The sequence below is a fragment of the Macrobrachium nipponense genome, chromosome 32 (genome assembly GCF_015104395.2).
Source record: "Macrobrachium nipponense isolate FS-2020 chromosome 32, ASM1510439v2, whole genome shotgun sequence".
NCBI lineage: Eukaryota > Metazoa > Arthropoda > Malacostraca > Decapoda > Palaemonidae > Macrobrachium > Macrobrachium nipponense.
In genome coordinates, this window is record NC_061094.1 from 27,765,936 (window position 1) to 27,779,213 (window position 13,278).

The window sequence follows — 13,278 nt, forward strand, 5'->3', positions numbered from 1 at the left end:
ACCATTCGGTTGAAACTTTATATTTCTAAGTTATTTTCTGAGAAGGTGCTTCCCGTCAAGGACTCAGTGGCCGTGTTCAGTTACAAACACAATTTAACTCTTCAGTGTAGGAAAATTAACAGGACTAAGATGATGATGCTGTTGAGTTCCCTGCATCATGATCCGTCTGAGATCGAAAAGACGAAGATGGATATTCAGATGTTTTATAATGCCACAAAGCAGGTGTAGACACATTCAATCAGATGTGTGCTACATCAAATTGCGTTCATCATATCGATCTTGGAGAAGGTTGTTCTTTATTGTCATTATGTCGTCATCAGTTTGCAGTCGTACATTAGATTACTACAACACACTGTGTGGGATTTTTCATACCACTATAATAAAGTCAAAATTATTGTTAAATTCTTGTTTTCAAGAAGAAATAATTATTTAAGCAAATTATTGAGGAATTTTTTCCATCAGCAGTCAAATAATCACAATGATGGAACATTCTAACTTAGTGATGGCACGACATGCCTATAAATAGAACAGAAGTAGAGGGCAGTCATTGGATAACAGGTCTCTATGGCAACCAGCCAGCCAATTCTCCTTGTGAATTTTAACAATAAGTATTCTGTCTGAGAAAAAACATTTTACTCATATGAAGTTGACGATGATGTATGTGTGTGTGTTTTGAATACATTACGTAGTTTTTAATAGTGTATGTATTTTTTAGTTTTTAATAGTGTATGTATTTTATTGATTACATGAAGAATGGAATGAATCCCTTCTCATTACTGAATACAAAACTGTTGGTTCATTCTTCCTCAATAAAAGCATTTTTTTTTGCTTCAGATATTTATTATAATGGTGCATTGACATACCTTCAAACCAAATTAATCTCTTTAATCTCTCGAGGAATGTTAATCCATTTCTGCTTACCTGCTGGTCACAACCTTTATACTAGTAAATGTGTCTGACAACAATGTAATTTTTTTTTCTTCCAACCAAAGATGTATTACCTGTACATACTGCACATCTTTAAAAACTGTTATGAACACACAAACACAGTGTGTGCATATGCACTAATACCTCCTGGTTAGACTCAAATTAGATATAATTTTTCCTGAGAGAGAGAGAGAGAGAGAGAGAGAGAGAGAGAGAGAGAGATTATTTAGGACTCTAAGGCTTTGGAGATGTACAATTATTTTATTGGGACTTTTTGATCTTGGGATTTTCTAGGGTCAGTTCTTGTGATTTAGTAAGAAAAATAGACTGAGTAGCAGCACACACCCAAACAACTCAGGTCAGCTGTTAGCATGCCAAACCACCAACCTTATGAATTGACACTACTCTCCCCAAAATGTTTTCAGTTTTTCAAATTTCGGATAAAGGATTGTATACCTATAGCACTTTCTGGATGCTTCTCACCTTCCTCCTAACACTTCTAAATGATACTCCTTCCACCGACCTTCTGTCCTCTATTCTTTTCACATAACCATTAAATCTTAAGAAACGCCCTATATAATTTCTATGAAAAAGGTAGTAACCTTACCAGTTATTGGGAAATCAACATATCTCTTGGTCTTTCCATCATAATATTCGGTACCCTTCACTACAACCAAGTGAGCTGGAAAATTTACACCCCATGCAAGGGTTGCTGTAGTAATAAGAATCTGAAAGAGAGTAACATACAAGTCAAAAGATTGAAAACATAAAAATTATTTCTAATATACTTCTAGACTGAACAAAAGATTTACACTAGAAAAATACTATCTTTATACCAGTGGGACAAATGATTTTATAGTATCCAACACACACACTTCACAGATGTATTTAAAGACTGTCTGCAGCTTATCTTTGCTCAAAGATGCACTTCTTTCCATTCTTTCCTTATCCTCAGCTCCTTTTGGTTTCTTACTATAGTACAGGCAGTCCACAGTTATTAGTGGGGGTTCCGTTCCCGATGGCGTGACGATAACCAAAAATCACCGATAATACCGCCGAGCCCTAGCTATCGGCACTGATAACAGAGGCTTTCCACCGATAAGCAAAGAATGGTGCCAAAAATTTGGTTATCAATCGCTAGACAAGCCCCATACAACCATATCGCTGATAACTGAGGCTGCCAATAACAAAGGACTACCTGTACTACTTTGCTATAAAACTTGGCTCAATTTTCACTTTTCAGTTATGGAGAAATTTTTGGGTAGCCCATGTGAGTCCAGAAATCAGACTCTTGTTAAATTGGCTTATAATTCTAATAACTTGGTTGGCAGTGTCACTTTTAACATTTCAAGTACTAAAAATAATGTGAAATAACTTTCAAAAAGATGACAAAAAGAATTTTTTTAACTTCTCAAGAAGTTCATGCTCCTAGTAACATACAGCTTTTAGGTAAGCAGGAGGTTCACAGAGACCAAGAAGACAGAAATAAAGCAAGTTCATAAAAAATGAAAACCACATACATTGGAAGAGCGGTGACAAATATAGGGAATGCTGGGGAATCTGTTGTATTCTGAATGTAAGGTATAAAGGAGCTAACACAAAAATGTATAATTACTAGCAATGCTAAGAAATATGAAAGCTGGTCGAATGGAGGAGAAGCAAGACAAAATGGCATCAGTATATGGGTCAAGAAAAAAATAGTTGATCATCAAGATGCTCTTAAGCAAGAAATTAATAGGGTTCTGGTTTGGGCAATCAGGAAGACCAGAAAAGTGAAGCATTTTGGGAAAAGCTGACAGATTCACTTCTTGAATTCCATAAAGGTACTACAGTTAGAGAGGATACTTGTACGAGGAGACTTAAATGGAAACACAGGAGTACATAACTGTTATAATTTTGCATAAGGAAATCAGAAAGAAGCAATAATGAAATTATGTCATAGGCAAGGATAAAGTTAAAAAGCATGTATTTTTTCTACTACCCAGGGTAAAATTAATTTTTTAATACAACATTATAACAAAATTATTTCCGGTAAATTAATTGTTCAATTCCTACATAAACATTCTCCATATGAAGATGAGCGCTAGTGTCTAGCAGATGGATGAGCAGTGCACGTATACTACCATGAAACTGTCAAGTCTTGGATATCAAACCAACTCATTCTTTGCACCATACACCTTTAACAACCAGAATGTGTGAGACATGAGCAAGGGTCATAACATGTAATTTATGGGTTTGTATTAAAAAATATATTTGTTGAATAACAAATCCTTTACTGTCTGAGCTGAATATCAATTTAGGTGGGAAGAACATGAATTGTCAAGGGTATGCAAATGTAAAAACCCCTTTGCCAAACAATAAACCATGCCTGATGTTTTAGTGAATATGATTACGGCTAGAGCATCCCCTGTAAGTGACAAACATCAGAATCCCCCTACTGGCATGATAAAGGGGCAAGGAGTACTGCAAGGGTCACGACTACAACCAAAGAAGTTAGTGAAAGAATGGAAGATAAGAGCAGGTACATGGAACATTGATACTCATAACAGGAAGACTGAGAGAGATAGCAGATATGTTGGAGAAGAGGAGGATAGATTTTTTGTGTGCAGGAGACTACATGGGAAGGGAGTGGAACTAGAGAGATAGGAAATGGGTATAAGCTAGATTACTGCGGGTCACGAGAGGGAAGAAATGGAGTTTGAGTTGGAGTTACAGTAACAACTGGAAAGAAAGAGTGGTCAACTGGAATGAAAAAGAGGTAGAAGTAAAGAGAGTAAATGATAGGCTCTGAAAGATTCCCATAATAATAGGGGACAAAGTAGTAAATATATTATCAGCTTATGCTCCAGAGATGGGGTGCCAAGAGCAAGAGAAAGAATTATTTAGACAGGAATTTGAGGCTGTCATTAGAACAGTGAAAGAGGAGGAGAAATTAATAATAGGTGACGATATGAATGGCAGGGTGGGAAAGAGAAGAGATTGGTATGAGGAGGTACACGGAGGCCATGGGTTTGGAATTAGAAATGAATATGGAATTACATATTGGAGATGGCTTCAGTTTTGAACTTGAAGTTGGGGAAGTACTTGATAATTTATGAAAGTGGAGGAGTGCAAAGCCAAATAGATTAAATCCTGGTTAGAGGAGCAGACAAAAGCAATGTGATGAACTGCAAAGTGATCTTGGAAGAAGCATGTGATAAACAACATAGGTTGGTGGTGACGAATTTGAAAATGAGAGGTAGGAAACCCAAAAAGAGAAAGAGATCTTGAATTAAGATTTGGGACCTTAAAGGAGAAAAGGGGGAGCATTTAGGAGGAATGTGAGAGAGAGATGTCTGGAAAGGGGGAACGTAGAATTTGGACAGGGTAACAGAGTAGAAAATAATTGGGCAGACATGAGAGAAATATGTGTGGGGGGAAGCAGAGAAACTGATGAGAAAAACCATGGGATATGGAGTGTCGAGAGGAAAAAAGTGGTGGTTGAAAGGAGAGGTGCAAGAACCAATCAAAAGCATTTAAGGACTGGAAAATAAGGTATGTACGGGGTGCAGAGGAACAGTTCAGAGAAGAGGAAAGAGATGCAAGGAGGAGAGTACGTATGGCTATTAGAAGGGCGGCAGAGCAGTTGAATAAAAGGCTAGAAACAAGAGACAGAGAAGGATGTCTATAAGATTTCAAACTTGTGGAAAAGGCAGACAGGATTTGGGTAAATTGGGTGTCATCAAGTATAGAGATGGAAATGTATTGTATAGGGAGGAAGATATTAAGAAGAGATGGAGAGAGTATTCTGAGCAACTTTTAAAAACTGAAAATCAGAGAGAGGAGATAGGAGAAGCACAGAGGGTAGAGAGACCAGTGATGGAGATAAAGAATACAGAAGTGAAGAGAGCGTTAACCCTCTTACGCCGATTGGATGTATTATACGTCGAGATAAATTGTCTGTCAGGTGCCGATTGGACGTATCATACGTCGACATAGAAAAGTTTTTTTAAAATTCGCGGTAAAATATTTATAGGCCTACCAGCCGAAAAATTTTGAATCACGCGCCTTGGCGGATGCTGGGAGCTCACGGATCAAGGCGTTGTTTTGTTTACAATCGTTACGCATGCGCGCAAGCGCGAATTTCTTTCTTATCACACTAAAAAGTATCAGTGACACATCTCAGAAATTATTTCGTCACTTTGACATAATTTTTGCACCATTTTAAATTAGCCGTTACATAGAGTATTATATATGAAAATGTGTACAATTTCATGTAGAATACAAAAAAAAAAAATACTCATGATTGTAGCTTTTATCAGTTTTGGACTATTTTCATATAAATAATCATAAGTGCCAAAATTTCAACCTTTGGTCAACTTTGACTCTACTGAAATGGTAGAAAAACGCAATTGTAAGCTAAAACTCTTATATTCTAGTAATATTCAATCATTTACCTTTATTTTGCAACAAATTGGACGTCTCTAGCACAATATTTCGATTTATGGTGAATTTATGAAAAAACTTTTTCCTTACATATGCGCGGTAACTCTTCCGATAAATTTTTTCGTGCGATTATCCTAATGTTTGCACCATTTTAAATTAGCCGTTACATAAAGTTTTATATATGGAAATGTGCGCAATTTCATGCACAATACAGCTAAAAAAAACCCATGGTTGTAGCTTTTATCGGTTTTGAAATATTTTCATATAAATAACGATAAGTGCAAAAATTTCAACTTTCGGTCAACTTTGACTCTACCGAAATGGTAAAAAAACACAATTGTAAGCTAAAACTCTTATATTCTAGTAATATTCAATCATTTACCTTCATTTTGCAACAAATTGAAAGTCTCTAGCACAATGTTTCGATTTATGGTGAATTTATGGAAAAAAAAAAAAACATTTTGCTTACGTCCGCGTGGTAACTCTTACCGAAAAGAATCAAATTTTTTCGTGCGATTGTCGTAATGTTTGCACCATTTTAAATTAGCCGTTACATAAAGTTCTATATATGAAAATGTGAGCAATTTTATGTAGAATACAAAAAAAAATAATTGAAGGTTGTAGCTTTTCTCATTTTTGAAATATTTGCATATAAATCACAATAAATAGAAAAAAAACCACGTTTGGTCAACTTTGACTCTACCGAAATAGTCGAAAAACGCAATTGTAAGCTAAAACTCTTACAGTCTAGTAATATTCAGTCATTTATCTTCATTTTGAAACAAATTCAAAGTCTCTAGCACAATATTTAGATTTATGGTGAATTTTTAAAAAAAACTTTCCTTACCTCCGCGCGCAGATGCTCACCCGCAAATCTCCGAAATACGTACGTCGCATTCTTGTATTATTTGCTCAGTTTCATATTAGGCGTTTCATAGAGTTTTATATATGAAATTGTGCGCAATTTCATGTAGAATACAAAAAAATAATTGATGGTTGTAGCTTTTCTCATTTTTGAAATATTTGCATATAAAAAAAATATAAAAAAATTCGACATTCGGTCAACTTTAACTCGTCTGAAATGATCGAAAACTGCAATTGTAAGCTAAAACTCTTACAGTATAGTAATATTCAATCATTTGTCTTCATTTTGAAACAAATTGAAAGTCTCTAAAACAAAATTTAGATTTATGGTGAATTTTTGAAAAAAACATTTTTTTACGTCCGCGAGTTACGAATTCATGCATCATTTTGTGATAATATTTTCTCTGTGTTGCTTTGATTGTTTTACAATGTGTTACATACCAAAATGATCGCAATTTAGTGTACAATACAACAAAATGAAATTAACTCGTTAGCTTCAACCGTTTTGCTCACAGCGCAATTTGAATACAATTATATATGAAATATTGTTTTTGCACTATCATATATCGCATTATTTATATATTTTTTTTTTTCATTTCTGATGGTTGTATACTAAACTTCAGGCAATGACAAAAAAAGGAGCCAAAAATGAACTCTTAATCTTGAAAACTAAGCGTGCTGTGATTTTTTGAAAAAAATCTTTTTTCCGCTTCCGCGCTCACTCCGAGACCCCCCCGGCATATGGGAGACAATTTTTATTATACCCCTTCGGCGTAAGAGGGTTAAGTAAAATGATGACTAGTAAAGCACAAGGCCCACCACCGTTCCAAATTGAGATGATCAGATTACTAGGTATGAGAGAGAGAGAGAGAGAGAGAGAGAGAGAGAGAGAGAGAGAGAGAGAGAGAGAGAGAGAGATATGCAGAATTTATTAAAAGCTATATGGAAAGAGGAAGGAATGCCAAGGGACTGGGGAGGAGAGTTTAATGCTATATATAATATATACAAATATAAAGATGTCATGAATTGTGGAAATTACAAGGGAATTGAACTAACAGAGCATGGATTGAAAGTTTTAGAGAAAATACTGGATGAGAGATTAAGAGAGACTGTAAAGATCAGGAAAAAGCAGTATGGATTCATGACAGGAAGAGGGATGGTGACTGCCATCTTTACAGTGAGACAGCTACAGGAAAAGAGGCTAGAGGGAAACCAGGAGCTCTATTGTGCATCTATAGACCTGGAGAAGGCATATGATAGAATTCCAAGAAAACTGGTGTTTTGGTGTTTGAGGAAGAAGAAAGTCCCAGACTAGTTGGTTAAGCTGGTCGACATGATAGATCAAAGAATGAGCACAAAAGTAATAACAGCAGTTGGGGAAACAGAAAACTTTGAAGTTACTGTTGCATTACACCAGGGGTCAGCATTATGCCCATTTTTGTTTGTGCTGGTCATGGATGTGTAATGTGAAGAGATCAGGAAAGAACAGCTGTGGGAGTTGTACGCCAATAATCTGGTGATTACTGCCGAAAATGAGGAAGACCTACAAAGAAGGGTTGGAGTGTGGCAAGTCTTTAGAGAGGGGTGGCTTAAAGGCGAATGTAAATAAAACAGAGGTTTTGCTGAGCAGTAGGGAAGATACAGGCAGAATAGTAATGAAAAAAAGAAGAGGCTTGATTATAAAACAAATGGAAAAGTTTAAATACTTAGGATTTACCTTAAACCAAGAGGGAGTACGTGAGGATGAAGTTGACATTAAGATAAAAGCTGCCTGGGGAGGTGGAGAGAAGTAGCTGGAGTAGTATGTGATGAGAAAATCCCAATCAAGCTAAAACTCAAGATCTATAGCACGGTGATAAGACCAGTGTTATGGAATGGAAACATGGGCTCAAGAAAAGAGGAAGTAAAGCTTGAGAGAACGGAGATGAGAATGCTTAGGTATATTATGGGAATATCGCTGCTTGAGAGATTGGAAAATGACGTAATAAGAAGGGCAGGGTTAGTAAAGATTACAGAGGAAATAAGAGTGTCATGATTGAGGTGGTATGGGCATGTGTTGAGGATGGATAATAAAGGGGGAGTGAAGAGGGCTTGAAAGGAACCTGTTAGCGGAAGAGGGCTTGAAAGGAACCTGTTAGAGGAAGATGATAAAGATGGAGACAGAGACAAAGAATTAGATGGCCAGATAAAGTGAAGGAAGTTATCGAGAGACGAGCTTTGGTGGAGGATGATGCCTTTGATAGAAGGCAGTGTGGAGAGAAGGCACATCAGGCAACCAACCCCTTAATGTAGGGATAACGGTTGGGAAGAAGAACATGAATTGTCATGTTGGACTGCTAAAACGAAAAAAATGGAACTGAATGCCAAAATAGCAGAGCAATGGGGCACTTTGTTATTTAGCACTCTAAGACTAGACAAAGGACATTACCATAGTTCAGAAAAGTCCATATTCTGTCAGGGCAAGCCTGCTACCCTGCCTAACAGTACAACTTATAAAGTTTATTTTCCTTAAAAGTATTACTTACCACATTTGAATACTTGTAGCCAAGAAACTCCAAAATAACACATTGTGAGAAGGCCTACCAAGATGATGGGAATGAGATTTTTAAGTTATCTAGAATATGCTCCCAAAAAATTGGGTTGCAGCTTATATGCCAGCAAATATGGCACTCTCCTGAGCTGGCAAGAGACTATCTTTCTTGTAACTGACTCAGTTTTCATATGGGTAGACAAACATTAGTTGCATCTTGACCCAAGTCCTTGGTACTTTTGAAAGTACAAGTACAGGCAGTCCTAAGTTATTGGCAGGGGTTCCAGTCCGACAGTGACCACAAGCAAAAATCACTGATAACCAATGGTGATTTTCAGTTATGTGATGGCGCCAATACCCAGTTATTAGCACCAATAAGCGGAAATCGGCACATACGTACTGGCGCCAAAAATCGTCAATTTTTATTGATAGACAATCTTCTAGGGCCAGCTGGAAACTGGTTAAAAAAAACAAAAGAAAATTGTAAAACAATGAATCTGTGGCACCTGGTAAGTCATGCATATATATATAAGGTGGAAGCTGGTTTTTGACCTAAGCCAGTGGTTTGTTTTATATTTATCCAGCCCAGAAGTCCCATGACTGTCAAAGTTTTTAAATGCTTTCTAGGATTCCAGTGTTCTTTTTCCTTTGGGACTGATGCAAATTGCAGATGTGCTTCACGCCTTTTCCTCTGCTTTGCTATGTGTAATGCTGGTCCGTATCCCAAGGGGATATTGCCCCTTCAGGGAGAGAGGGGCCAGCTACATTTTGTACTTAAGCATTTTACATTTGTTATATTGAAGATATTTTGAAAACATTTGTATTATGACTAATGTTTTATTTATATTTGACTTTATCTAGTTACAAATTTTCTGAGGAAGTGATAATGTTTTAGTCTCAAAATTTGTGTGCTTTGGGATGTTCAAGACATTAGGGGTTCATGTTGCAGACAAGGTTTTTATGTTAGGATTGGGCTTTATGGCATAGAATTATTCCTACATTTCACCATGAATTTTAATTATGGACGATCTCCGATTGCATTGGTCCCATCAGCTTGCATGACCAGTCATGATTGACGTATTGTCATTTTGGAAGGGGGGGGGGGGGGGGGGGGTGCGTGAGTTGTTCAGCTCACTCCCTTACCTTTATCCTTACAGATAAATATTATACTTTTTGCTCTCACAAGCTAGAAGATATCTTCTTTCCTGAGGGAGAGAGCATATTATTTGTTTCTACACAGGCTCTTCAGGTGTCAGATAACCAGGGACTGCCTGTACAGTATGACGATTGTCTCTTGTTAGCAAATACCTGTGAGTCTTCTACTGTCAAAGGTCTCTTGAGTATTTTTTTAATTCTTTTTGCTCTCACAAGCTAGAAGATATCTTCTTTCCTGATGGAGAGAGCATATTATTTGTTTCTATACAGGCTCTTCAGGTATCAGATAACCAGGGACTGCCTGTAAGGTATGACGATTGTCTCTTGTTAGCAAATACCTGTGAGTCCTCTACTGTCAAGGGTCTCTTGAGTATTTTTTTAATAAAGCACTTGGCAGCACTTGGACATGTTTCTTTAATATGTAATGGGAAATTTTAACCAAAAACAGTACCCATGGAATTGCCAGACTAAATACAATTCGGACTATTCGACATTTACTGTATAAATAATATTACAATAAAGCATTAGTAATCTTTTAAATAAATATTGGAGTACTGATTTACAATGATATGTCTTGCATATTCAAAAGATTACAGACCGAATAAAAAACATAATTTGACTTCCTGTAAGCTGTCCTCCCCCTGCTTTGAAGTAATTTTACTTTTATAACTCTTACATCTCAACAGGGGTAAAATTTTTGTTTGCAGCTTGGCACCTGGTCTCAGTTTCTCAAGGGGAAAAATCCTGTTAAAGCTTTTAAAATATTACCTCCCAGCAAATTTGCCCTTTTCTAAGTTTTCTTACCAGATGTAAATTCAAATGACTGACAGCTACTGTTACCTGAAATGATCTTGTGACAGACAGCATAATACTATTGAAGCCCCAGTATGAGTAAGTAGTACTTATTAAATCATTTGGTTGGTCACGTTTTACTGGAGAAAGCTACATATAAAATAAAAAATTTTCCAAAAAGGAAGATACCCAAGTGTCCAAAAAGAAATAGTAAAATGATAACTTATGAAAACAAATTTATCCATAATACATACCAATGGGGAATTTAGCATAAAGGACAGTTTTATCCTAAAATACATCAATAACCATTAAAGATGAAGATAACCATAAGAGTAAAATCATCCCATGGATAGTGCACAAACCCTCTTGTTAAAAAGGGTGGGTAGTTACTTGAAGCCGTTTCATTAATTCTTTTTGTTTTTATCATTGAACTACAAGTCACACTACCGATTCTTAGCTTAAATCAAATGCCCGAAAAGATCTCTGGCAAAATGGAAAAAGTCCAGTCAATGAACTACAATAATAACACAAAAGTTAGCAACCAATAAGTTAGAAACATTTCTACTCATAAATTTTCTTGTAAATATACCACAAAAAGCTTACTGAATGAGAACCAACCTGAATTTTCTGATTGACAAAGAGCTCTTCCACAATCTTGCGATCCTTTTCCACTAGACCAGCATGATGAAGTCCAATGCCAAAGGACATACACAAACGTAAGTTTTCGTCTCGAATGTTGGTTAAAATCTGCTCCATCTATATGAACAAAATATAAATGACATAAGTGGAGATTATCAAGACTACAAAAACATTAGGTAAATTCCAGATGAAAAATATTTAATCCACAAAAACACCCTGTTCACGAGCATTCTTGTAGGGACAGCCAAGAGGACAAATATGGTTCTTAGTAATTCAAGTTTATATTTTAAGTAAGTATAAATTTTGAGTAAGAATAAGGTGCCAATATCATAAATTGAAATAAAATTTGTAGCCCTTAAGCTAAATACAGTCTATTTCACTTCTCACCATAAGATGGGGTCAAATCTCTACATGGGGACTCAGACTGTCTTTAACCCCTGCCCAGGTCAGATACTAGGGCATTGGAAATGTGGATATCATGAGATCAACAATTACAATGCTATAGTAGAGTCACATCAACTGTGTATTTGATGTCTAGGCCCATCCCTTACGATGCTTCATTGGCTGTTGATAAGCCAATCACAGGGCTGGAAACTCTCTCTCCTGAGAGGCAGGACATATGTTCCACCTCTCCTGACTGATACTTTTGAAAGACGTATCCCTCGAGAGAAGTGGAACATACATCCTGCCTATGTGAACTCTCTTGAGATACTGAGAATTTCCAGCCCTGTGATTGGCTTATCAACAGCCAATCAGGAGCGTCGTAAGGGACTGGCCTAGACATCAGATGCACGGTTGATGTGGATCTTCTACAGCTGAACTCTAAAATATTATAAAAGACAAAATTTACTAACGAGAACAAAAACAACCTACATTTATTTTGGGGTCTTGCCTGTGGCTACAAAATGCAACAGAAATTAATTAGTTCATCATGTAAACTGCCATGAGAGTACAACCCATTTGGACCAGTTTTGTATTACAGTGGTCCCCCCGTAATCGTGGGGAATAAGTACCAGACCACCTGGCTAATAGTTAGAACCTGCAAATAGTTGAACCCCTATAAAAATGCTTAAAACAGCCTATTTTGTTAGTTAAAACTCAAGAAAAACCCACTAAAAATATTTATACCTTGTTTTTTAATAGTTTTATCACAAAAAGGGCATTTTATGATGCAATTGATAAAAAAAACTCAGGAATTTGAGGATATTTCTCATAGAAAAATACCACAAATAGGTGAATTTCCTGCAAATAACAGGGGGATGTGTTCCAGAGAGAAATCCGCGAATCAGGAGAATGCAAATGGGGGGGGATTGTACTACTGTTATCTGTAGGTTAGTGAAAAATGTTTAAGATTTGCACACCCAAGAAGTTAAGGTTTGTACTGAAATTATGTCTTGCGATAGGTGTCAGCTTTGTGCTGTCCTTACATCCATAACTTATTTGTTTCTAGCCTCTGTTAGTATCGTTGGTCATGAATTAACAATCTGAGAATTAAAAAAAAGAGCTCCTAAAAGGAACAAATAAATATTTTCAAGCCTTGCCACCAACAGGAATCTTAAATCTCAGCCATTTCATTTTTACTTGTAATCTAGACCAAAGACAAAGTTCCAGTAAGCTTTCACAACAAATATGAATGATGGCAGTTGTGTAACAGTTCTCTTAATCACGGACATTTTTACATCAGGTTTCCAATTACAGGGTTAAGAGTTTGAGAGAGTTCTCTCCACTATCATCATCTCCCCTGCATTCTGACTGGATTACTATATGGTCAATGTTTTCAGCTATGTATTTTTCTCCATGATTTTCAGACCCTTCCTACTGTTGGAAGGCTTGTCAATTATGTATTTACAACATTATTTTTTATTTCATATATATCTTCTGAGAGGATTCCAGGATTTACAGTATATTCTCATTGTATATTTTCAGAATTTTTTCTATCTCTTTGT

General features: G+C 36.4%; 1 protein-coding gene across 1 annotated transcript in view; it reads right to left on the bottom strand.

Moving 5' to 3' along the window:
- LOC135207289 (activating signal cointegrator 1 complex subunit 3-like) overlaps positions 1–13,278 on the bottom strand; it is a 669,776-nt gene that overhangs the window by 162,226 nt on the left and 494,272 nt on the right. The window contains 2 exon segments of the mRNA XM_064238959.1: positions 1,535–1,655; positions 11,312–11,449. Coding sequence (XP_064095029.1) covers positions 1,535–1,655; positions 11,312–11,449 — 259 coding nt within the window.